Here is a 27,828-nt window from a genome sequence, read left to right on the forward strand (position 1 = left end):
ACAGAATATGAATGATCAGTAATAGAGGAAAAGTGAAAGATTTGAAAGAAAAAAATTGGTATGACGTTTTATCTACGTATAATCTCTTTGGTGTATAGAGGAAATAAATGATGTAATCACTTCTTTTTTTGTGTGTGTGCATGATTTTATTCATGTAACAGACAATACAATAATAGTCATATTATTAATAATGTGTACGTCATTATATATGAGTATATGTGTAAAGTATTTATGCAGAATTATTTTAACCATGGTGATAGTGTTTGAGGTGAGAATAAATCATTTTCACTTTCAATTGGTAACTTTTCACTTGATTTAGATAATTGCATATATGGTTGAAAGTGAACTGTGCTCTTTGAGTATTCAGTTGAAGGTGTTCTAATTGAGTGCAGATCTTTACTTCTATGATTGATATTGTCTAAATATTTATTTTCTGCATATTTATTCAATGTACCTTGACTACGACGTACTAAAAGGCGACGTGTTGTGTGTTTCTTGCGCGGATTCGAATGAAATGTCATTGAAGATGGGACTTTACGATTTATTCGATCGATGTTCGAGCTATTTACTGACGAAAATGAAGATGAATGTAAATACTTATTTGGTTGATGTACACGTCTTTGTGTGCTTATTGTATTGTACCGTTTAGCTGGTGTAGATTTAGTTTGATAAAGTGTATTTAACTGATTAGTGTTTGAATTAGTTGACGATAACCTGTCTGAAATCGGTAGTTTGCATAGCTGTGAAGGTGGACGTCTCATTGCCTTAAGAGCACGTTTAAGGCCCAAATTGGAACGGTTGATTCGGGATAAATACTCAACCTTGAATTGAAAACAAACAAAAAACTGAGTTTAGAGTTGGTCTGTTGTTCACTAGCATCAAGATACTCATGTTTTAATCGCTCACTAATCAATATAGGTTTTTCTTGCTAGTTGTAGTTTTTTCCATGAAACAACAACTTGATGTCGGACAGAGTATAGCTTCTAGGATTCTTATTCTGTATGTATCAGCCTTCTAATTATGAATTATCTCATGAATATCATCGTCAACATAATCTGCTGTTACTTCATCCCTAATATATTTTTATGAGATTCGGGGTAATTACTGAGTAATCACTTTAAATTAGAATATAATTAATATACAAAATTTCATTCTTCTAAATGCGTTGATTTACAGTATCAGTAGCTGAAATACATAGTCTTTTCATTACCTTCAATTTTTATTTCTGTAAATTATATCATCTATGGAATCAAGTTACAAATTCTCCGAAACATAAGCTAATATCAAGTCGACCTAAAAAAATGTTATAAAACTATCTCCGCACATAAATGGTTAAAATATTATCATTGCTTCTACGATCTCCGAAACATGACTTTATATGGTTTCGGAAAGAAATTTAACGCATTTACATGCATTTTCAACTAGTTGGAATAACACAAAAGAATGGGACTACAGCCCATCCTAGAATTGATATTTAACGTCTTCATTATAGTCGTTGGTGGGCGCATAGGATTGGATGATGTTCATTGTAATGCCCTCTCTCTTTGTTTTGAAGGAGGCTTTGATAATCCTGGGTCCATGAGATTCCCATCCCATAAGTGCATTTTATGCTTCCTTGCATATCATCAGTGCAACGCCTTGTGCATGTGGAGCATTTTCTTCTTCATGGCCGGGGTATAACAGAAGCTCCCATGAAGCTAGTCTTCATTGTCCAACCTGTGTCCAATGTGTTTCACTGATTCCAAGTACCTTCAGGTTGTATCTCATAATTTCTGCAGCAATTTGGAAGACTTTCCCAGTCTCCCACAATGTACGAGCGTTCCATGTACCTAAATAAATGGTTATTCTGGTTGTCAGAAGGGGCATCAGCCTTGTGAATCCCGAAGGAACTCAACTTTCACCATGAGGCGTCATAACTCTTCAAAATGATGACCTAACTCCCAGGGCAGAGTTTAAATTTTTTGAATTATTTTTTTCTGGTTAGTGTATTTTTAGCGAGTTAGTTTTCTATAGGATGGAGTCTCTAACCCCATACCCAACCTTCATCCTTTATCCGGCTTGGGATGGGTGGTATCCCCAGAGAGGCTCCAGAGCGAGTTCTAAATCTTGCACTAATTATTAAATAATTAATATTTCAAAAATGAACAATATTTGGGCGAACAACTCTTTCCAATAACTTCATCACCAGGCTCTGCAGTTATAAGTCCATAATTATTGTGATATTTTACAAAGGCCAAAATGAGGCTCAAGCCTTCTGGAACATATACCCTTTGACTCTATATCCTATCTAAGATTTATAAACCTGAGGTTCCTTTTGCGCCCAATCCTGGACATATCAAACTCACCATACCGTTCAACAACAAAATGATTAGTGAAATTATTAGAACCATTACACCAAGAATTGGTTAAGCACAGTGTTAAAAACGTATTTGAATTTGTGGATACAATAAAATGTATGAATATAAATGGTAAAACCATGTTATCACTAGATATAGCATCTTTGTTCACTAACATCCCCCAACTGAAACTGTCGATTACATATGTGAACAAATGCTAGAAAAGAAAATAGAGATACCAATTCCGGTAAGTAAAATGAAAGAACTTCTGTTGAAATATACTATGAATATCTACTTTAAGTTTAACAATGAATTTTACAGACAGGTAGATGGAGTAGTAATGGGATCACTCCTAGGCCCGATCTTTGCTGATATTTTTCTGGACAAACTAGAAAATGGACCGTTAAAAGACATCCTAAGTAAGCCAGACAATTACTGTCGATGCATAGATGGCACAATAATCGTATGTGATGAAATTGTCGACAAACAAAAGATGCCGGACTTTTTCAGTAACGTCCACCCAGCTATTAAATTCATCAGCGAGGAAGAGAAAAACAATAATATAGCTTTCCTTGACGTCCTACTTTCTAAAAGGAGAGACAGTTCCATAAAACGAAATATATTAGAAAGAATACATGGACGGGTCAGTATACCCATTTTCAACACTTAAAACCTCTTCAATATAAAATAAATTTGGTCAAATGTCTCAACTACATAATGAAGCTATTATGTTCTGAGGACAGTGTCGATAGCGAAATAGATATACTAAAGAACACATTACGAAATAATGGTTTTTCAGATAATTTCGTTCAATAATACCTAGTAAAAAATATCAATAAAAAAAGAAATTGTGACTCAGGGAGTAGAAAAACCCTGTATCTGAGACTAGACTTTAAAGGGGATATAGCCGGTGATATTCTAACACGTCGATTGAAAAGATCTGTTGAAAGGACGTTTCACGCCGCCAAGCTACATATAATTTTCTCTACTAAACCAGTACTCACACAACTAATCAAGGATACGTTACCGAAGATGGGCTCTTCCATGTGTGTATACCAATTCAACTGCTCCTGTGGAGCTAGTTACATAGGCCATACTCAGAGGGCTTTATCCTTGCGTATTCGTGAACATGTACCAGCATGGTTGGGAAAAGGAGTCACCGAATTGATTAACAGCACCATCCTTTCTCACCTGGTAGACAGTGAACATCATATCAAAATAGAGGAAGCTTTCTCTGTTTTATATCAAGTTCCGAAAACTACCTCAAGGAGCTAGATTACGGTTACTCTACATAGACGAAACCATCTGGATCAACTCCAGAAAACCAAACTGATGTATCCAGAAAAGGTATATGCAGCCTCTATCTTAATCTTCATATCCATCAACCCCAATTTGTTTATCGTAATTACCTTGACAACACCCATCTTATTACGTATTATATTCACACAACAATCTTATTATTATTACTATTACTATTTATCATTATCATCTCAATTGACAAGATGAAATTCTCCTACTATGAAATTTATTCACATGATTTTTTTGCATTTTCATTTTTGCTATATTACTATTATACTGATTGTGACTGCTGAACACTTTACAGCGAATCATTTTGACCTTTATTAAATAACCTTTCTAATATACAAATAACACAATTTCGAAGTACGTATGTCGTAACAGATGTAAACGCTCACCATTTTTAACATATAACATTGTCAAATTAATTAATACGTGCCTCATTCTGGCCTTTGTTAAAATATTACAGTAATTATGGACTTATAAATGTATAGCCTGATGATGAAGTTATTAAAAACAATTGTTTGCTCAAATATTGCTCACTTTCGAATATTCTATGGGAATCTTTAAACTTCTGAAATTATTATTTCAATAAATAAATAAAAGCAAATAATTCGAAGATATGCGGACAAGTTCTTAGCTTGGTGAATGTTTAGTTGACTAAATTCACCCAGTTATATATATCCTCCCGGTTGTAAGGATAACTCATGAGTTTTCTTATCATAATACTATTTCGGGCGTTACTCAAGCAATCTATAATTGCACTCAAGCCATATCATGTTACATCAGCTCGTCCACACTTAGCTTCATTACCATTTTTGATACTAGTAAGGAGATATGATACATTGTTAATGTTAGTCTCTTGTCTCCATAGAAAGTGAATTATATGTCCAGAAGATCCATAAACACCACCATGTTACCCAAGGAGACACTGTTTTATAGCCAAGTCCTATGGTCTAGCCTCCTTTTGTTTAACAAAAGCTTTTAGTGCAGTTTTGAGATTTTAGCTCGTTTGTTCGAGAAAATTATTATATTTTTTAAAATAGTAAACAGTAAGTAAACCAGAGAAAATATAATCATTTTTGTGAAGGAAACCAAATAACTGTGGTGAATCAACGACTCTCAATATCGTCTTAAATCTATATTTGCAATATCTTCCATATATTCATTATATGATACATTGATTTCCTCATTTAATTTCAGTTATGTTAGAGATTAGTTCTATACAAACTTTGGAAATTTATAGCTGAACTAACTCTGTACAATGAAAGAAAATCAGTATATCCATAGAAATTTTATATTTCTTTTGGATAATGATGGATATTATAAGAAGGCAAGTAATGTATAAACAAATACTTATTTATATTTACCAATCAAAATGGTGGTTAGCTTTTAGTTTACAATTGAAATGCGAGTACAAATAATTGTGCAATAAGATCATAGCTACTTATAAGTAATATAATGTTTATAATGTAAACTTAATAAATCATTGAGTTATATTGAGCGGTTATGCGCTCGCGAGCGAGACTGGTAGGTCCTGTGTTCGAAACTCGTGAGGCGGGATCATGGATGCGCACTGCTGATGAGTCCCATAAAAGGACGAAACGTCCCTCCAGTGCTTCCAGGTTTTCAATGATGGTTTAGCTTCAATTGATTCATGATCTCAACTATTAAAATTATATTAAGTATTTTATTTACTAAGTTATGAGAAATTCACTTATTATAAGCTACTCAACTGCTGGAATTAATGTCAAAATCTATTATTTTATATTTGAACATTCCACTTCTTTGGACATGCTCTTTCAGGGAAAGATAGTGGAAAATAATTTTCACATTTTAATGTGAAAACTCACTACCAATTAGTAGTAAAGCTGCCACACGATAGTGACAAAAATACAGTCAATCTGCATTCCTGTACATTACATCGAGCCTCTGGATGAAAGATGCTCATACCAAGTAGTAGTCCGCTTTTCCACTCAAACTATTTGGAATTAAGATAATATCAGTTTCGTGTTACACAAACCACGAAATCAAAGATATACTATAATGAAAGGGTGGGAAAAACGTATTCATTTGAAAAATAACCATTCATACCCTAAAATGATTATGTTTAAAATGATCCCCATATTTATTGACAAATAAAGCTACTTTTCAACAATACCCCATCATGTGTCCAAAGAAACTCTTACGTAGAACTAATCGTTAAAAGTGACTGTTTGACATATACTACAAACTTATTATGGGATGTTATCATTTACAACAATTTTTAATAACTTCAATAAAATACGACTTAATACTCTCACGTTAATGATTGACTTACATGTAGAATTCCTCGACTTGATGATATTTTTCCCATTATCAACCATTTTGTCATTCCGTTATTCATTGAATCTGTCAATTCATCCAAAAGATTGCATTCACAATCTACAGTGATTTTTAACTGACGAAAATTAATATGTTGTTTGGGAAGTTTAAGTGTTCTAGCTTGTGTGTCTAAGTACAATTGAATAGATCTATTATTGCTTGCGGTTTCTTTATTAATATAAACAATTTGTGCACGTATCACTAAAAAAGAGGAAAGAAATGAACATAGAATCGAAGATGTTCTAATTTCTTGATAATCTCGACATTTTTTTATAGACATGTTGGATAAACCTCATACTAATCCTGGTGTCATATTTACCCGTAAAACGTTTATAAGCGTTTATGATTATTTTGATAATTAAAATCATTGAACAAAAGACATATGACAGCTCAACGAAGTAAATATGGTAAATGTTATCAGCTATAACCTTCTATGATGTTTTCTTATAAATCTTTGAGTTTCATACTTTGAAATTTCAAACGTTGAATCTTGTTACAGGTTGGAAGTATATACAATTCCAGTAATGACCAGAACATTTAATTCTTATATTCTAGTTTATAGTAATAACTGTAAGACACTTAGTCAATGTAATCAATTATAAAATGATCTCAAAAAATATGATTGAAAAAATGAACGAATACAATTCAACTAACCAACATCAGCCATGCAGAAACTACTGATTGCGCTTTCAAACGTTGGTTCTTCTACACAACCAGAACAACGAAGCCCTGTAAATCAATCAACAAAAAATTACACAAATTATCAGGTGATTTTTAAAGTGAAAATCAATTATGTAATAAACAATATTGAGGTGCTTACTGATAACAATTAATGATGTGAAATTAATGGTGATAAAATTCAAAACCTTTAATTGGATAGATAAGTATCTTTCCGTTTGCTCATAGAATTAAGGTACATATAATCAGATATCATAAGAAATGTAATCTCTGTCTGATTGAACTCGCTAAAATCTATCCACTGATACGATAAATAGGTCATCTAGTTGATAAACATTGACAGACCTTAATGTTTAGCGTAAACTCATGTATACTCAAATGGATACATCACAATTCAGTTAGCATATTGTTAATAGTTGATTATTTTTGAGAAAATTCAGCAAAATTATTAATTCATAACAAATATTCTATCATCATTCTTCCTTCGAAATTATCTTTTTGTAACTTCTAAATTGATAAATTCAAATCATACAAATTAAGTCAACTTTTTAGGACTGACACATTTATTCATGAACAATTTATAAACTGATTACACTTCTAAGCAAAGATGGTTAGTGGCTAGCAGTGGAATCCAGGACGCGCGTTTCGTCCTATGTGGGACTCGTCATCTGGACGTACATGCGTCTCAGAGTTGATGCTCACTCTGGGACTCGAACCCAGTTACTTTCGCTTCAAACGCCATCGCGTTATCCACTCAGCTACTGAGTCCTGATAGCCACTTGCTTGTGAAATGGGGTGAAGTTTAAATTCACCTAGTATTGTTTATTTGAATCTTCCCATTGATGTTTAGGACTGCAACTGGTCAGTCTCTTACTGGCATATGTGCATACTGTGCGTATTGCCTCGATATTGCCTTAATTCACAAGCATCTTTGCTTACAATGCAACAACTAAATTGATAAATTCAAACCATACAAATAAAGTCAACTTTTTAGGACTGACACATTTATTCATGAACAATTTATAAACTGATTACACTTCTGTTTCAGATATAGTTAACATCAACAGTTATCAAGGTATAACACTAAATTCATGCTAACAATTGATGATACTAATAAGAAGGTTTATTATCAAGGTCAATACAAACAAACTGTTTTCCACAAAAACAAAATAACAGCAGTTTGACTAAATATGCTGACAATTGTAAGTGGGTATCTTTGTTTGGGATTATTTGGACACATTGATCATATTTCTATAGTTTTCAGTTTGTTCTCAACGAAACCATTTTAATAAACTCTGAAAAAAACCCTGAGAGTTCTATGGAGTTTTGCGCGATAGGTAAAAACATCCATACATTGAGAGAAGTCATTCATTAACAAACAACCTGCCTGGTAAGTTGCTATAGATGTTAATTTTGTTTTATATAAGTAATAAATAATTTATAGCTAATCATCCACTAAGCAATAAGCATTATTATGCTGTACATATTTTAGTCTCAAGTTATTTTTATTGATGAGGTTTCTAACGTAACCGATAAGCTAAACAGCTTAGTATTGTGTGTTACTTTGTTTTAGGTTCGTTCAAAAAAGATATAAGTTCCATAATACAGGTCTTACATTGGTGAGATGTGTATTCAACAAGCGATAGCTGTAAAAATGAGACTAAAAATGCTTCATCGTGAATTAAAACTCATGTCACTCAGTACCATATATGATTATTTATCAAATCATAGGTAATATTTCTAACTATCTCACAAGATGACTAGAGTTCACATCAACTGAGTGACATCAGTATTTGTTACAAGTGACCTGCGAGTTTCAGCAAATATTGACTCAACTTAACAAAACAATGATTTCTGAATGCTTGTAAATGTAGTAGTGTATTTCATTTTATATTCCTTGAATAATATAAATTTAATAACGGTGCAGAGAACGTCTTTTTCATCCCATTTTATAAACTATAAATAAATTATAATCAGTAGGGCTTTTGTGGAGATTTCAGTATTTTCATAGTTGAAATCATGAAATCATTTACTCACTAGTGACTGACTTGAAGAGATATTTCCTGGAGTTCTAGTGGGAAGCAGTGACCAGTGGAGTTCAACCACGTCTGTTGTGAGATAACAATTCACTGAAGGCAATTGGTGAACGGTTGCTCAACTTCGTGGATTGGTTGAAATTAGACATTAACACCATCGGATACCGGCTCAGTCGTTTAGTGATTAAGCTCTCTAGAGCGAGACTGGTAGGTCCTGGGTTCGAATCTCATGAGGCGGGATCGTGGATGCGCACTGCTGAGGAGTCCCATAATAGGATGAAACGGCCATCCAGTGCTTCCAGGTTTTCCATGGTGGTCTAGCTTCAATTGACTCATGATTTCAACTATGAATATACAAACAAATTAGTTGGAAATGACGAGTCATAATTAGTATATAAAATCAGGATTTTTCGTGTAACTCTTACAAATTTTAGCTCTTGAGTTCTATAGATTAATTAAATTGTTTGATGTATCAGGATTCAATCCAAACAGAATTGAGGTTTATTTCCAAGTGAATATGTTATAAAGAAACACTCAGAGAGTAGAGAATTATTTTGTTTCTTTTACGTATTGTTGATCATTCCTGGGAATGTATTAGATACTATTTCATGAATGATATATTGTGAGATACATTTCAAAGGGGAATCAACTACTTTGCATAAATAGTAATAATGATTCAAGAATTTAAGTGATAATATTCAACTTCGAAGTTTAGTTGAAACGGTGCAAATGTAACATTTCATAAATGGTAACTAAATGGTTAATCGTCCGTAATGATCAAATAAATATTATTTAAACAAATTCAAAATTTATGCCAAGATGATAATTATTGTTTAGCATTCTCACTAACTCTTGATAGTCTAATCTTCTCGATTTAGATGAATCATCTAAAATTTAACATGAAACGTTTAATGTAAATTATATTTTGTTTGTTGTCACTGCTACTAAAAATAATACATTCATAATCAACTCAAAATCTAAAGAAATTATGCATTACCCCAAGACTCTATATCACATTAACATGATGAGGTGAACTTCGAAATACGAATGTCAACGGAATTGAAATAATTGTAATAGAAATCATATTAAGAGAGACTAAAGATTAAGAATACAGTATGATAGCAAGAAATGAAAGGGAATATGTAAAGGAATGGCTCACACTTAACATCTATAGAATGGTATATACGCCACTGTGAATAATTCTAAGCAATGTCTCTTACCATCTCCAATCACTGATTGGTTACCCTGTAGACTCCAACCACGTTTTCTGTGCCTGGCAACATGACACTGAGCAACAGTCAACGACTTCATAGGTTGGTGAAACAGTTTCAGCCGCCCCTAGCCTTTTCTGACATATTCCTAATCCAGCCAACATTGTTAATCTTAGTATATTGTTGTTAGACAAATGAAACACATATTTCAATTATATTTATTGCATTTTTATATTGTACATTTTCAGTACATAGATTTGTAAATAACGAGTACTTAAAGTAAACTGACCACTTAAAATAGTTTACACTAAAAAGTATTTTAAATAATCAGTTAACAGTAAAACAACTTTTTACTGAAGTGGATTTGCAATCAAAAAACCCCCACATTTTAGTATTCAATATGTTCGCATTCTTCAAAATGGGATTAATTTTGTAAACGTGTTAGTCAATGTTAAGAATCGGTTATAAACAACAAATGCTAAACTATAACACTCCCTATTCATTCACTTTAAGAAAAAAAGATTTAGAAATGTAGTAAATTTCTTTTTCTAGTTTAGTCCTATTTCATCATAGATCTTTCTACTTAATATTGAGTTAAATTTTCAAAGTTTGAAATAACCATAATCTAATTACGCCTGGGCATCTTTAGATATATGTCTTTGGTATCTCCAAGTAATGAAGTTCCTGTCGATGCTTTTTATATTTTTAAAGAATATTTAAGTAATTAAAATAACTCATAATGTCACTGAATAAGAAAAAAAGAATTCAGCGAAGAAAATTTTCGTTTCGACGAAATCATTTGTGATTTATTGTCGAATCAATTTATAATGCCATCTTTCCTAGCTTCTTGTAGACCTATATTTTCCATATAACTATATATACGAATGTACAGCTTAAGTAAATGATTTCGTTGAAAAGAAAATTTTCTTCGCTGAATTCTGTTTTTATTATTCAATATTTGAGTAGTTTTTTTTAGAATGAAAGAAGAGATTGTAGTAAAATAATAGTTTTTTTTTACGTTAATATTATTGTTGTCTCTGCAAATAATAAACATATAGCATGATTATAACAGTGATGTGAACAGCGAAACAAGAAGCCTTGACAAACTACGGAAACTATTTTGGGGACGTTATTTCATTTAATTCAAAGCTTGTAAAACTGTAACATTTATTTTTGTCCGTAGTCTATTCGTTTGATGTATGATTCACTGCCATAGCATTTTCTGTTCCAAAGCTACTGTAATTTAGACGTAACCTTTTGTACTCTATTTCCTATTCTAATCCCCCATTTTTTGACATAATTGTATTTTTCTAATTATTGTACGTTGTGGTCGGGTTAGTCATCTATTTATTCATGTATCTTTTCACACTAATCTGAATTCGGGATTCGGATACCAGGTAGGGATTGGAATAGAGCGAGTAGTGATCCAGTTGTCTTGTCTTCTCTCTCTCGCGTGCTTGTCAGTCCATCAGGGATAGGATAGTTTTCGTCTCTCTACCCCCACTTCGAACTCACGCATACTAGCCTTAAGTTTAAGCCTATCGCGTCAAGGTCTTAATCTACATTAGACAAGTTATACTCGGCACGAAAGTGGGTAGACAGATCAAGGACGCAACAAACAGTATGTAACATCAGTTATGTAGTGATTAAATTGTTATATATGAATACACAGTCCCTGATTAGTTGTATGAGAATAACCATTTGTGTGCAAACAATTCACATACGAAGACCTAGTATCTAAAGGAAAATATTACTTTTGAGACAGATCAGTTGTAGAGTTTGTTCAGATCATAGATATGGGATTTTAACTGATGAAGTGATTAAACTCGACTGATCATAGCTTCACATTGTAGCTTTAATAATTCTTCTTGAATCTAGTAACAAGTGGACACATCATTAATGAGGTACAAGGTTTTTAGAACTGTGTCAGAAGCCACAGATGACAGCATATAGTGATTACACCATATCATAAAGTGATTGCAGTTGTGAGTGTTTATAACTACGTCTCAAATCAGTGATCATGATAACTTTTTTGTTTAAAGGTCTTATATTTATAATCTTAGCAGGATTCTTGAATGAATACTACCGAAAGGTTCCAGTCTAGAAAAAAATAAATACGAAGTATTTCATGATTTACAAAGGTTCTTTAAATGAAATTAGTTTGTGGTGGAAACTGCCTTTATAAAAATATATTCTGATAGTTAGATCCATTTATTTGAACAAGTAATGTGTGGTTGATTTTCCTAGAGTATATGTAAAATGTACAGTTTTCTAACCAAAAATTAACGTCATTTTCTCATGATAAAAAATGAGTTAGAAGTTTTTAAGGAATTCCGTAAAAATATTCTACTTTAAAATTTTATTCCTATTAACCTAACTGAACAATAATACTTTCATTATTTAAAAGGTTTTTTTCCCTTTATATATGAAAAACTAGTTTAGGTAGTGCTATAGAGATCACCGGATTACTTGAAATTAATCAACAACGCTGAAATCTTTTTGGAAGAGAAACTTCGCGCGCAAATTTAAAAATTCAGTTTTCCTTATGACCTTTTCCCCCTTTTTGATTGGCTGTTACTGCTTTTATTTCACTTATTTCTGTATGTTTGAAGGCCAAGTTTTATTGCTATATATGCGGAGTCAAACCAGTTCGCTTTATGCTGCTATTCCTACCTCGAATACCAAGATTTCCTACAATTTGTCATTTCCCTGTGCTAACCATCGGGTTTTGATGTATCGTGTGTGCATTGCCATCGTCGATTACGATGAAAAACGATTGTTTTCCCTAGATCTGTGAGCATCGTAAGCTTGAACCAAAACCTAATAACGAGATACAACAGGTAGTCAATAGGATCATTACCGAGGTAGCATGATATTAGCTTAAAAACGCGATATAAACTATGAACCAAAAGTGAAAGCATTTTTGCACTTCTGAAATTCAGTGGTTCAAACTACTTTCACTTGAAATTTTTTACTTACATTTTCGCTGTTGTTAACGTTTTGTTCACTTACTATTTAACTTGACTTTCTACTCCCTTTCTAATTATATTGAGTGCATTTTCAAGTTGTCGATGCAATTGAAACCTTTCATTTTTCTATTACATTTAGCTGCCCGATAAGTGATCTTTTGATTTATTTGAAAATTGTCTCAAAAGTTATGAAATTTAATCAAATTCATTTGATTTGTTGTAGTCTGGCTGTAAACTGACCCGATTTATTTTGAAAAGAGGCTTGTACTATTTGTTAACCCCTACTCATTCATTAAGATTGTCTCAGAATAACTGTGTTTAGAGAATTTTCTAAGAAAAAACTAAACACTTGAAAGTCGGCAATCTATTATCACCACAATCGTGATCTGCAAGTAAGTGTGGATGAACACATACGTAAATGTTTGCGCAAACAAATGAATTCCAATGGTGGAATAAGATCGCAGGATAGACAAATATCTTCCTCCATTGCGAAACATTTCGTTAATACCGGTCACAAGGTTGATATCAAGTCTGAAATTGTACAGTATACAATTGTTTTCCGTTTTGTTGTTGAATATCAATTTTTCAATTCATTGAATATTACGTTTGACGGATACCACTCTAGATTGACAGTTAATAACTGAACCAGATTCTCATATTATCCCTAAAGTCAAGCAGTGTGTAGAATTGTGCTTAACTCACAAATTGTACATCTTACTTAAAATGGTACGAAAGACTGAACATGGTATTTATGTTACAATGATAATAAAATCATTCCAGAAAAACGTTGTCTACAGATTATATATATATATATATACACCAAACTGAAAGATTTTCAGGATTCTAATCATACATTTGTTATACCAAGTAAGGAAATAATTATATAAGAACCATTTTTTTTGTAATTTCAACTTTTATTTCAGGTGAATCAGACATACTAGGATCTAAAAAAGAAATGAGGATTGGAGCATTAAACCACGGTTATATCAATGACGCCCAACAGATAAGAGCTATTCCTTCAATATATATATATATATATATATATATATATATATATATACTAAGGTGATAGTGATAAACATGAAAACAAAAATCACATCCAGGCAACCAGAATCATGTTGTCAGTAATAAACTTTACATATTATCTTAAATGTTGTTAAGTGATTAATATATATTTTATGCTACTTATAAATGTATTCGTTCGAAATATACAGGAAGGCTATTGACAGATTTATTAAACAGTTCAGATCAAGTTAACATTTACAGTAATCTGTGGATTTTTAATCATTTAACTTAGAAAAACAAAACAACAACTCAATGTACTGACTATTATAGTCATATCTTTTGGCTTAATCGTCGAATGATCAGTATAATTGTCAGATAATAGAATACGAGCATATATATTAAGAAAGATTTTTTGTAGTTGAAAGCGTGAGTCAATTGAAGCTAGACCACCAGGGAAAACCTGGAAGCACTAGACGGGCGTTTCGTCCTACTGTAAGACTCCTCAGCAGTGCGCATCCACGACCTCACCTTGCGAGATTCGAACCCAGGACCTACCAGTCTTGCGCCAGAGCGCTTAACCGATAGACCACTAAGCTTCAATTGACTCACGCTTTCAACTATGAAAATAATAAATCTCCACAAAACCCCTTCTGAAAAAGATTTTTCAATTTAATATATTTCTTTATTTATGATGTATGTAATTGAAATTTAACGATCAATCAATTATTCTCCTATGGCAACAAGTCATTAAATGGTTTCTAGGTGAGAGAATCTATGATATTTTGTAATTAGTTGACTCTTTTAGGGTAAATTTTTTGTTTCTTAAATAATATATAGTTTCTTAATATACAAAATTAATATTAGATTGTTTAAATTAAAAAAGGACACTAACGTAATTGTTTATGTCTAGAAGATATTTTCATTATTTAGTGCACTTTTCTATGTAATATAGAAGCTTAATGTAAATCTGAATTAAAAAAAAAAGACTATATGTAGAACACCATCGTTATATTAATAGGTAATAGTGACAAAAATTAAATTTTTTCTCCAAAATGTAAAACACTGATTACAGAGTTTGAGGTGTAGATTGTTGAGAGATAACTGATGGCATGTCAGATCTACTAAAAGTGTTGAAAATAATTTTACTATGAACTCTGCATATGTTTCTGAAATAAAATTACAGCCATAATATCGCCCTTGTTAGTATTTACTTCATCATGATAAGCCCAAAAATGTCAGGGAAACTGAAAGTGGTTTGTAAGCGTTTCCCTAAATGATATGATTTATCAAAGACCAGATAACACTGTTGAGTTAGTGTGTATATTGTTACGCTTTCTTAAGGAAGCAGTTGTAGCTTCTGCGGATATCAAGGAAATGTTTATGCAACTGAAGGTGCCTGAGTTTGATCAATGAGCTTTAAGATTTCTGTGGTGACCGGAGGGTAATATTTCAAGTTAGTCTGTCGAATTTCGAATGACCTTCCATTCATTCGGGGCCACGTCATTGCCGTTTTGTACAAACTTTACCAAGAATACGATAGACTAAAGATTCTCTGCTGTTTTATCGTAGATACTGTCAATAATTATTTTATGTAGATGATTGCTTGATATCTATTTCCACCTGTGAACAGGCAGAATAACTTGTTATGAAGATAAATGAATTATTATCAAAACGAGGTTTCAAATTGAAGAAATGGATAACCAACTCGGAAGAAATAATGGCCTTTTTGCCTGATGTACGTAAAGAGGAGTCTTCGATAAAAATGTTGACGAATGACATTTTTGAGAATATCTATCGAAAATAAATTCATTAATAAAACACAATCATATTGAATAGAACTAAACCTATCAATATGCGGAATCACTATAGACTGAATAACAAAAGTTGATTGATATTTGTTTAATGACACCATATACTAGAACAGTAATTTAAAAAAACATAGTTTTTCTTAGCCGAAATCTGATCAGTCTTGGTCGGCATATGAGCATACTGTGCGGATTGTCTTGATATAGCGCTTATGACACAAGTCGAGATGTATATAAGTTTAGCTGATGAGTCCTGAATAGGACAAAACGAGCATCCTGAATTCTACTACTAGCAAAATTCCATCTTTTCTATTTCAAATTTTGTCAAAATGACCATATCGAAGTAATCTTTACAGGATGCCCATATGTCAACAAAAACTAGTTAAATTCCACTTAAAAATACCAAGAACGAGATGATCCAAACCTTTTCAAATAAAATTAAATCTCATACCCGTTGCGCAAGTGAATGGCTATCTTTATACACTAACTACATGTATAGCGCGATGGCGTTTGAAGCGATTAGTGATGGGTTCGAGTCCCGGAGTGAACGTCTACTCTGGGGTACAGATGCATCCAGCTGAAGAGTCCCATGCAGGATGAAACGCGAGTCCTGGATTCTTCTGCTAATCATATTCCAATAACTTTCTCCTTGTTTGCTGCGATAGGATGTTTTTAAGAATATTACATAATTTCTATACAAAACCATCGATGTAATTTGACCTAATCAACTGCTGATTATGGAAATAATGACAAAGGATATAGAATAAATTTTATTTTTCTGGATTTAAAGTTCAGTATTCAGTGAAACATCCTGTTGTTTGCTCATTTCAATGGCTAAGTTTATTTTGATGGAATTGTATTTCCTAAGCTGGATTGTCTAACCAAGTACAAATATAATTTTACATATTTTCTACAGCTTATAGTCTTGTTGATAAAAGATCCTCTTCAGGTTTACAGTAAGCACATAATTACAAACTCATTCAAATAGACTATCGGTTATTATACCAATCACTTAAGAGTAATAATTTGCTATTAACTTAAAATTAGATTCTTTCAATTTATACCAGTGGCGATTGTTTAAGATTCATCTTGGATGTGAAAATGAATTTTTGACACTGACTAAGAACATAAGTGATTTCTTTTACAGAAAAGATAGTAAACGGTAATGATTTTTAAATAAATTATATATTTGTAATATCCCAATGAGTAGAAAAATTAGATTTTCTGACGTTTCGTGACTCAGTGTAAGCCACTTCTTCAGAGACTTCTTCAGTACGCAATAATAATAATAATTCGAATGAAATGCCATGGATTGGTACTGCAGTTTTACCATACCGTCATGGCACAACTGAAGAACTCCAAAGAATCTTAAGACAACACAGAATTAAAGTATATTACAAAACAACTAACACACTTCGAAATACTTTAGTTCGATTAAAAGAAAAAATACCATTCATGTCTACACAGAACTGCGTCTACAAATTAGGTTGTGTCGATTGTGATGCCTTCTATATTGGAGAGTCATCTCGCGAAATCTTAACTCGCGCCAAAGAACATATCAGGTACACAAAGAAACCTCCTAATAATCCTGTAGAATTAAGTAGACTTCAGATTAAATCGGCAATAGCAGTTCACGCCATTTTCAACAGTCATCAAATTGATTTCGAAAATATTAAAATACTACAGAAAGGTTTTTCCAACTACAAAGAAAGAAGAGTAGCTGAAGCTTTCCATATAATGCTTAATCCCACAGCTCTCAATAGAAAGGAAGGCCTTACCATACAGCCTACTTGGACCATCTATCCTAGTCACTCAGTCTGATATTATTTACAATTTCACACCATTACATTACAAATCAAACTCTATCCTTTGTAATTATAAAGGTCACACATTTTTCGTCATTAACAATGCATACATACACACAAAATTACATACATATCCCTTATGAATCACCTTGACCGAAATGAAGTGACTTGACATTGATTTATTCAGACCTGTTTTTGATTGATCATCTAATATTCTTGGATTGTTCCGTTGTACTATTTAAACTTGGATTAATGTTAATTTGGTTATTTATTCTCTGAAGAAGTGGCTTACACTGAGTCACGAAACGTCAGAAAATCTAATTTTTCTACTCATTGGGATATTACAAATATATAATTTATTTAAAACAATCTACCCAATGCTCAATTTATTCAAAAAAAAAGGTAATGATTTTTGATAATAAAGTGGTAAACTCGTTAAGGTTATTTAATGGATTCCAATGTTCTAGAAACCCGAGAGGATCTTCTTAACTGTGATCACTTCATTTTTAAGGACTACTTAGAGTTTGCTAAACTAAGACGTGATATCAATCCATGAAGTTATTGATTTTCGGATTGAGCCATATAGGTTGGAGCAAACCACTTGCTTGAGTTTACACAATTATCGTATCCAATGTTTTGAGTCGTTCAGTAACATTGTAGTGAACAGAATACGGTTAGGGACAATCGAATGTATTTAAGCACAAATTACAGACTATCTAACTAAATTCTGATAACCATACAACAAACAGTTAATTTGCAAAATAACAATCAATTGTCTCAATCTTCACTGTTCCTTCTGCAAACATCAGTCCATCTTCTCTAATTTCATTGTTCATGCATTTTCCTACCAATTGCGCTTCATTTCAGTCCTTTCCTTATCGGTCTTCTGCCAAAATGCATTCTATGACTGACCTTCACCATATACTACTTATATGGATATAAATAGACCACGCTACAACATGAGTTAGGATCAATCTCAAAGATGCAAGTGCATCAACTTATTTCATTTCGTAGATCTTTAATATGAAATTTATTTTATGTTTTCTATTGCACTAAGCGGTTTTCTTCTTCTAGAATTATATTGTCTATAACTAGTTTTTTCTGCTACCTATAAAATTGTTACTGTAATTATTACTCTGATATTTGACTTCATAAAGTCATCTCACTATAATGATACAATGAAGTGACTTGAACGAATGCACAAGTGTATCAGGTTCTAAGTTACTTATGACTAAATGACTGTCTAGGAATTCACTAATCACTGATAAAGTTATTCAAATATGATAAAACGTAAACATAAATGATTTGGGCGGCCTAAATATTACAATATCTTCTCATTATTGAGTTATTTGTAAAGTTTTCTTGGTCAATAAAATTGGTAATAATGTTCACTTTTTAATAATGAAATTTAACTATTCAACTTATTTAGTCTGTAAATGTATCTTTTTCCTTTGGAATTTATGCAACCAATCAATGTAACATAAATGTAAAAAGAGTAAACGATATATTTAGTCTCTTTTTTTCACCATTAATGTTTTTTTTTACATTATTAAAACATGCAGTTTATAATCGACTTACTCTTGTCAGCGATTCCTGTAGTAATAATAATGAATAAATTAGATTAAATAATAGTCTTTTAGTTTTAACTATACGATATATATATCTAAATAGGAAGCTATTTAACTGTCACATTTATGATTTACATCAATGTTTGTGGTAGATATTCCCCTTTTCATAAAACTTTGGAATTATTCTTTGATCTTTTTTTTTCTATAGCTTCATAACAACAAAACTATATTAATGGTATAGACCTAGTTTGACTATATTCTAGTTTGTTTCCAAAACAGTTGAGGGTTTACTTTGTTTTTTTATTAATGATTCAAATTGAATGTACAATTTTAAGAAAGTGCAGAAATGTTGCAAAAAAGTAACCAGTAAATTCTATAAACATAAATTAAAAAGGAATAAGAGTGTGTAGTATAAATTATTTATTGATTATTTTCTATCTAATTGTCAAAATTATGTTTAATTTTTCAGGAATTAGAATGTTTTTTTATGAGGAGGAAGAGGAAGAAGAAGAAGAAGAAGAGAAGCTAAAAATTGAAATGATCTATGTGAAGGACTAAGCATAGTTAATATTTTATTATTATAGTTCTGTTCTAATTGTAAGATCATCAAAACAAAATAGTCAAACTATTGATACTTACTTTACTTACTTACTTACGACTGTTACTCCCAATGGAGCATAGGCCGACGACCAGCGTTCTCCAACCAACTCTGTCCTGGGCCTTCTTTTCTAGTTATATCCAACTTCTGTTCATTCTTCTCATGTCTCTCTCCATTTCTCGGCGTAATGTGTTCTTTGGTCCTCCTCTTCTCCTTTGGCCTTCAGGATTCCATGTGAGGGCTTGCCTTGTGACGCAGTTGGGTGATTTCCTCAAAGTGTGCCCAATCCACTTTCAGCGCTTCTTCCTGATTTCTTCCTCCGCTGGAATCTGGTTTGTTATCTCCCACAGTAACTTGTTGCTGATAGTGTCTGGCCATCGGATCCGAAGTATCTTGTGTAGACAGCTGTTAATAAACACTTGTATCTTCTGGATAATGGCTTTCGTAGTTCTCCACGTCTCCGCCCCATACAGTAGAACTGTCTTGACATTTGTATTGAAAATTCTGATCTTGGTGTTGATTGAAAATCGTTTTGAGTTCCAGATGTTCTTCAATTGTAAATATACTGCTCTTGCTTTGCTGATCCGCGTCTTCTTATCTGCATCAGATCCACCGTGTTCATGCTGCCCAGATATGTAAAGGTTTTCACATCCTCCAAAGCTTCTCCGTCAAGTGTAATTCGATTGGTGCATATTGTATTGTATCGGAGAGTCTTGCATTCGCCTTTGTTTATATTGAGACCTACTGCTGCTGAGGCTGCTGCTACACTGGTCGTCTTCTCCTGCATTTGTTGTTGCATGTGTGATAGAAGAGCGAGATTGTCTGCGAAGTCTAAATCATCCAACTGCATCCTAGCTGTCCACTGTATCTCGTGCTTCTCTCCAGATGTTGACGTCTTCATGATCCAGTCGATCACCAGGAGAAAGAGAAAGGGTGAGAGTAAGCAACCTTGTCTAACACCGGTCTTTACCTCGAATGAGTCGGTGAGTTGTCCGTCATGGATGATTTGGCAATTTATTCAAACTATTGATATTTTCAAGTATATCGCTTATTGGTTAGTACAATAAATGTATGTTCATTCTGGTAAAATACTGTGATAACGGCTGTGACTATCAGAAAGTCAATGGTAAGAATTTCATCATGTTTAAAATGATGACTCTTAATCATTTCTTTAGTAGAATTTCTAAGGGACATCAGTGAGAACTATCCACTTTAAAACGGGACGATGTACTACCATTGTACCGTAAATGTGAGAAACAAGTGGCAGCATCGTTTATAAAGAACTATAACTCAACTTTAGACCTTTCACTAGAGTGAAACCAATGTATTAAAATGATAGTTTTAAGTAAGATCAAGATTTTTGTATAATTATTAAGGAGTTTATTTTATGAAGACATTTCCAACTTTTAAAAAAAAATACTAAAGAGCAATACAGAATCTAGAAATTTTAGACAGTATAGTTTTCTTATGAATGAAACAGTGCTCTTTTTCAACAATGGATCTCAGATTAAATAGTTAATCTCCATTAACTGACATTTTAGTATTCTTACTCTTATTTCGACTTATCAATAAACTGATGTGGTTAACAAAATATAAAACTTATCGATCTAGTTTGGGTTCCACTGACTAGTATGTGCCTTATTAAAACCTACCTCTTATATTTACAAATCATATCAGCAATTGGGTTTTGTGAGTAATCACATGCACCAAATCAGTTCAAGAAGCAGATTTCAAAACAACATACAAACACAAAGACAATCCATTTAAACGTCACTGACTAGAATTGTAATCGTCGAGGCTGAATGATAGTACGCTACTGAACATTATCGAGGTAGTGACAAATTGTTTTGATCTGTTCTAGTCATCACTGTGAGTGTTTGATAGCTTAGATGTACAACGACTTTTTCAATGATTTTTTTAGTTGTGACAATATTTACTCCAAGGGAAACAATGGTAGGTGTCTAAAATTATAAAATAATAAATCAGCTTATTTACACTAAGTAGTTTAATTATTCACACATGCATTTAATTGTCACTAATATGGACTAATTTGTTTGCATGCTAGCTATTGAAAGATCCCTAATTTCATCTTTCTGTCTTAACTGATCATTGAAACATATAGTGTAATCACAAGGCTAAGTGATACAGTCTCACATTTTGGTTTGTAATTAGACTTTAAATATTAAGTGAACTGTACACATATGCAAATACGAAGCAGTGAACCAACTTTGATCATGTTTGTTCTGTATGTGAAGTATGAAATAACATCATGAAACATCGTAATTGAAAGATGTTTAATCCATGTATAACGATATAAACACAACCTTGAAAGTCTCCTTATTGTATACATTTCCCTCTATTTATTCATATATTCAGCAATAAATATTATTTAATTTAATATCTTTTGCATAATATATGATTATTAGTTAGGGTTTGCATTAACTAGTTGTTGGTATTCTTAACTAAAGTTTGATAAGTCTTTGTTGACATCTACCCATCCTGTAGATACTGGCCCAATATAACAATTTCGTCAAGTCTTATCGAATAGATGAACTGTTTCTAGCAGTGAAATCCAGGACACACCTTTCGTTCTATCTGAGACTTGACTTCCAGCTACAATTCATCCGTTTTAAAACAGCAGAACAAAAAAGTTGTTCATGTTGGGAAAATTAAAGTTTCTTAACAAAACTTCAAGATAATCACTAGAACTTGGCAGTAAAATAAAAAGTATTTCTTGTGAACTTAGTATCCTATGAAAATAGCAGGAAATAATTGGATGAATGTGAAACTGGACAGTTCGTAATCATAAACTTAAAATTGATTTTCTTACTAATTTATATCATATCATAATTTCTTAACAGTTCCTCGGTCTACCTGTGATGTAACCTACTTATGTTGACAGATTTAAGTAGGATGTAGCACCAGTCGGAAGTGTAATACCTGCCAGCAGAAGATTAAGAAAATTGAGTTGAAGAGAATAGAAATAGAAACAGAGAGGAATTGGAATAACAAATGAATTCGAAGAATGAAAAAGTATGTACAGGATAAACGAAAAAAAATATGTGCAAATAATGTATTTAATGTTTGATTTTCATATTTTACGATAGCACTGTGTAATTGTGCTTTAGCAATAAATTCACTTCCCCCACCTGAGTTTAAGTACACTACATACCTATTCTCTGTTGATCCGTTTGGCATGACAGAGATAAAATTGTAATCAGTGGTAGTTCTCACTTTTCGTTCAATATCTTCTTATGCCCATGTCAAACAAAATGTTTGAACTTCAGTGGTTGCTAATATATATATATATATATATATATTACTAATAATAACTTTTAATCAGGATATTTAAGGATTATATAAAAGAAAATAATGATAATGTAACAAATATATTTTCGTATTATTCCAATGAGTAGAAAGTTGTATTCCTGACGTACTGTGAGTTAATGTAAGCCACTTCTTCAGAGTAAATATATAAAATTAATCCAAGTTTAAATAGTACAAAGAATTAATACATTCTACCCCATCCTTAGTTTATTTGGAACATTCAACTCCAACCTTGTCATTGCTACTAATGAATCATATAATTTCAAATATCGAAAATTATTTGAAATTACAGCGTCTATTTTAAGGGTTAGCAAATGTTTATATTGATAATTTATTGTACTTAATGTACAAAGAAGTGATAAAAACCGTAAATCCACAGATGCTTCATGTAGCTACCATTCAGAGATCATCTTATTAACACTTAGTTACAAGAAAATTACCGAGCGAATGAAAAATTTCATCTCTAGGATTTACATAGACTCTAAAACTGCTTAAATGACTATTAGCGTAGTTTTATCCTCAATCTGCTTGGAATAGTCTTTCTATCTTCAATTAATCATAAAACGTGATGGTTATATAATATGGAAATATCATATATTTGATACAGATTATGGTAATTCGAGTTTCTACTGACGAGTGGAGTAAACTGGTCAACTGTTTCCCAAGAAATACAAACACACTAACTTCAAGAGATAGAGCCTTGGGTTCTAGCTGTTAGGCTGTTTTTCCGAAATCCTACAGATTTAAGACTCCCGCCATTTTCCTCACCATAATTATGGTGAATTTCCGTAACACTTCAGTAAAGATTTCATACAATATATACACAGTTTCACTTCAGAGATTAAGTGCGACTGTTCTAGCATTGAATGATAACAATTCTTAATCAAAAGAATGCTTTGTGTTTATCATAGATCACTCACTTCTCTGCTGAGTTAACGGTATACACATTCTGGTTGCACTAGTAGGAAATCTAGAACATTTAACAATATCTGGCCATCCAAAGCCAAATTGTAACATTTTTGGTAAACAACTTCTTCGTACATCTTCACATAAATTTTGACATGGATGTATAAGACGTTCCTGATGTCCATCGACACAAACTGGTGCATATAAAGCACATAAAAATTTTCTCAAATCAGAATGACATTCAGTTTGAGCTAGACTTGTCCATACTTGTGATTGCTCGACAGCTTCTTTAAGATCTTCATGTTGTAGATAATTTGGTAATATCATACCATTATAACCAATATTTTGACATAATGACATATTTTTAGGAATTTTATAACATCTTTGACTACCATAACCATTTAATAAACGATGCCAATCTGCATAATAACTTGTTGGATCTAATCGATCTATATTTGATGAATGAGTATTATGTATATCAAAAAAGTTATTATCTAAGAGTAATGATGAAGAGAGTGATGATGTTGGTGACGATAAGGCTGCTGCTGATGATACAGATGATGATGATGATGATGACGATGAATCATGATCATTAAATAATAAATCATTATGCAAATAATTTCTCTTTGGATAATTATCATGATTTTTACCATATTTTGAATTCCATGAACTAAGAAATGGTTGTTTCGATGCACCTGTTAAACCAATTCTTCCAAATATATGCAAAGGATAAGAATAAACTGTACTATTCACATAATAACAAGAGAGAATTATGGAAAAAATTATAATCCACAAATATATTGAACATACAATTCTTGTCATAATTTATGCTTAATTTATATAATATTTAATTGGCAACTGTATAAGCAATTCGACTGATTGTCTTAGCAACTGAATTTCCACAATAAATATAAGATGAAATTCATGATTGTCTAGAGCATTGCCTAGAGTATATTTTGTTTTTTGTTTTTTTTTTACAAAATTTTTGTATCCAATGTCAATATTTATGGTAACAATTGAGTAGGATTATTAATTTTCTATACGCCCAATTTACTAGTTACGTTAAAATTCACTTTTTTCTTATTATTACAAAGGTTCTATTGCATTTTCTTAAACTTTTATACTAGAATTATATTAGTAGTTATTATCCAATCCGATAAGAGGATATGTACACATGCACACTTACACACACACACACACTTTACAAATACACGAAAAACAAAACAAAAGAATTGAAATTATGGTTTTGTAAATTGACAAGACCAAATTATGTAAGATGATGGGAGAACAACATATAGGAAAAATCAAAAATGATAACTTAACTACCAACTGTAGATTGAATAAAAACAATGGCAGGGTGAACATAACATTAAAAAAATTTTTTCATTATCAAATACATGCATAATATCATCTCTATTCATCTGAAACATTTTGCCCACCCTCCTATAAAATTTTTTTTTCTTAACCTCTCCCTACACATCAGTGTTTTTTTCTTTTGTTCGTGTAATAATGCTTCAATTTTATACGTGTATGTACATTGATATTCGTTCAACTGTTTTTCTATTGTGTTTTACTTTAGATGTAAAAAAAATAAATTTTAATAACCTGGCAATTGTTCTTAAAAACTTTTTTTTTGAACATGTTAACAACTAAGCAAATCTCCACAGGATACATCAACATGTACAAAAAAAACTATTATTACAAACACCGTTTGTCATCATTATCATTGGCGTCAAACATACCATGTATTATTGCTATTGTCATTTCGGATTTTCTTTTTTTTAAAAAAAAAGAAAAAGAAAATCTGCCCCTTACATGACTATCTGGCATACCTCACTTTGATTTAGTAATTTAGAACACATATTACGGGCATCACTGTCATTTGAAACAAATTATTTTTAAAAAAAGATAAAGTTAGAAGGGACCAAAGACCATTTTCAAATATTATTTTTTAAAAACAAAAGGTAATGTATAAAGAGAATACATATAAAATTTTTGCGCGAATAACAAATTAGCCAATTAATAAATGGTGGAGAAGATTTGTAGCTTAGGTGGGTGACTTTGATGGAGTTTTGTTCTCTGAGCTGGATGGATGGTCGCCAATTAATAAAAGCAATAAGTAATAATAATAAATTATTGTTTGTAAAAGATATTTACAAATTACCGGATAAATGATTTTTTCCTGGCAAGAACAATTAGTTTTATTCCTTATCATATTAGCTATTCAATGTACAATTGTCTGCAAGGAGAATCATAACAGTTGTACATCAGATTAGGAATGAAAATCAAAGGAGCTATGTTATATAAAAAACAGAATTCAATCAACTTTAAAAAAGATAGGATAATTTTAATTTAGATTAATACTTGCTAATAAATTGGTTCGATCCTAACCACTTAAATATATTATGTTATTGCATTATTTATTGGAGTGTGCTTACCGTTTAACATAACTTTTAAATTTAAGAGTGACTACAAGTAGTCCTTAAGCCTCTATAACACATAGGACAATTGTAAGTAAAGCGAAGGATTCTATAGATCATAATAGGACGAAACGGCCGTTCAGTGCTTCCAGGTTTTCCATGGTGGTCTAGCTTCAATTGACTCATGCTTTCAACTATGAAGATTCTATAAAGAATAAGGATATTTACGTCAAAGTTTTAAGTGACTTGTTATTTGAGTCATCATGTTGATATTCATTGTCAATATTTGCAAAAATTACCGATATTAACGACGAGTTAATGCGGGCTGATAGAGTCTTTCTAAACTATTCAGATTCGTTACTATCATCTGTTACTTGATTTAGAGTTATCTAGACGTTCTTTTACATCTTTCCTGTATATAACTTGAAATAGTTGCATATACTCAATATGTTTTAGGTTTCTCTTATTTACTGCTTAATACAGTCTTATTTTCCTAATGATACTTGCTCTTTTTCATACTAATCGGTTTATTACTGTGAAATCTTCTAAGTTTAAAATATGTAACATTGCAACAATTTTATTGTTATATCAAAACTTAATATCTGAATGATCAAAAATATATGAATAAACGTTTTCTACATGTTTATGAAGTGGTATTTATATTCACGATTGATTGATTGTTGGCCAGTGACCAATGTTATTCATGTCAGGTCTTTCTTAGAGCAGATCGAATTACAGTATGGTCAATTGTCTAGGTAACTCGACATCGTGTGCACTATTTTGAGATGAGTTGGTGGTTGGAAGTAGTTAACAGACATCCCTAGACCTAGGTTTCGTGCTATTTGACACTCATCAGTAAGGTGTATCTGTAATCTTGAGGGAAGTGACGTTCCCTGACGGATTCGATAACGCGCACTATGAAGGACCTGATACACATGAGACTAATCACAACCCAGTCACCAATCAATTATAAATGCATCTCAGTCCTCCAGGATACCAGTCGAGACTCGGATAGTTCATTGGTAACGTCTCTGACTATGAAGCTAAGTGACATGGAAATGAATCCGTCAGGAATCATAATTTTCCTCAAAATTACAGATATTTATATTCGCTTGCAAATCTTTATGATAAGTCATCTTCTTATGATCTCTCTTTTCATTACCAAATATATTGATGGATAAATTATGTAGTAATTACCCCTCATCTCTTTAAAAGACAGAACAAAAGGAGGTAAATAAACTAATTATTGAGATGGCACTTTTAAACTTTAACAGTGATTAGGTTCGTGATACGTTGTGGATATTTTTAAATCTCTTCAGTAGATGGAGTTAGTAGACATAATTACTATATTAAAGTAAATCTGAAACGAATAAATTAATGCCAGTAAATACTTTTTTTGGAAAATGGTTACTCATAAGTTTATAGAGCCTGTGGAAAAATATTTGTTTAAGGAACAGTTCTTGTCAGTCAGGGTAAGTTATCGATTCTTAATTTGAAATGGCAT

The 27,828-nt window shown here is 32.0% G+C and overlaps 1 protein-coding gene and 1 non-coding gene across 2 annotated transcripts; both read right to left on the minus strand.

Annotated features, from left to right (window-relative positions):
- Positions 1–27,528, minus strand: Smp_062560 (putative wnt inhibitor frzb2; the record flags this gene model as incomplete). Its single annotated transcript, XM_018797137.1, has 5 exons — positions 1–821; positions 5,953–6,197; positions 6,651–6,725; positions 23,919–24,353; positions 27,522–27,528. 5 exons carry the CDS (start codon positions 27,526–27,528, stop codon positions 240–242), a joined length of 1,344 nt encoding a protein of 447 aa, XP_018652209.1. The 3' UTR covers positions 1–239.
- On the minus strand, positions 7,371–7,441 carry Smp_tRNA_01658_Pseudo_TTG.1.1. The gene has a single exon. It is a non-coding gene (tRNA).
- Positions 27,529–27,828: the final 300 nt, after the last annotated feature.

Source organism: Schistosoma mansoni, chromosome 4, assembly GCF_000237925.1.
Source record: "Schistosoma mansoni strain Puerto Rico chromosome 4, complete genome".
NCBI lineage: Eukaryota > Metazoa > Platyhelminthes > Trematoda > Strigeidida > Schistosomatidae > Schistosoma > Schistosoma mansoni.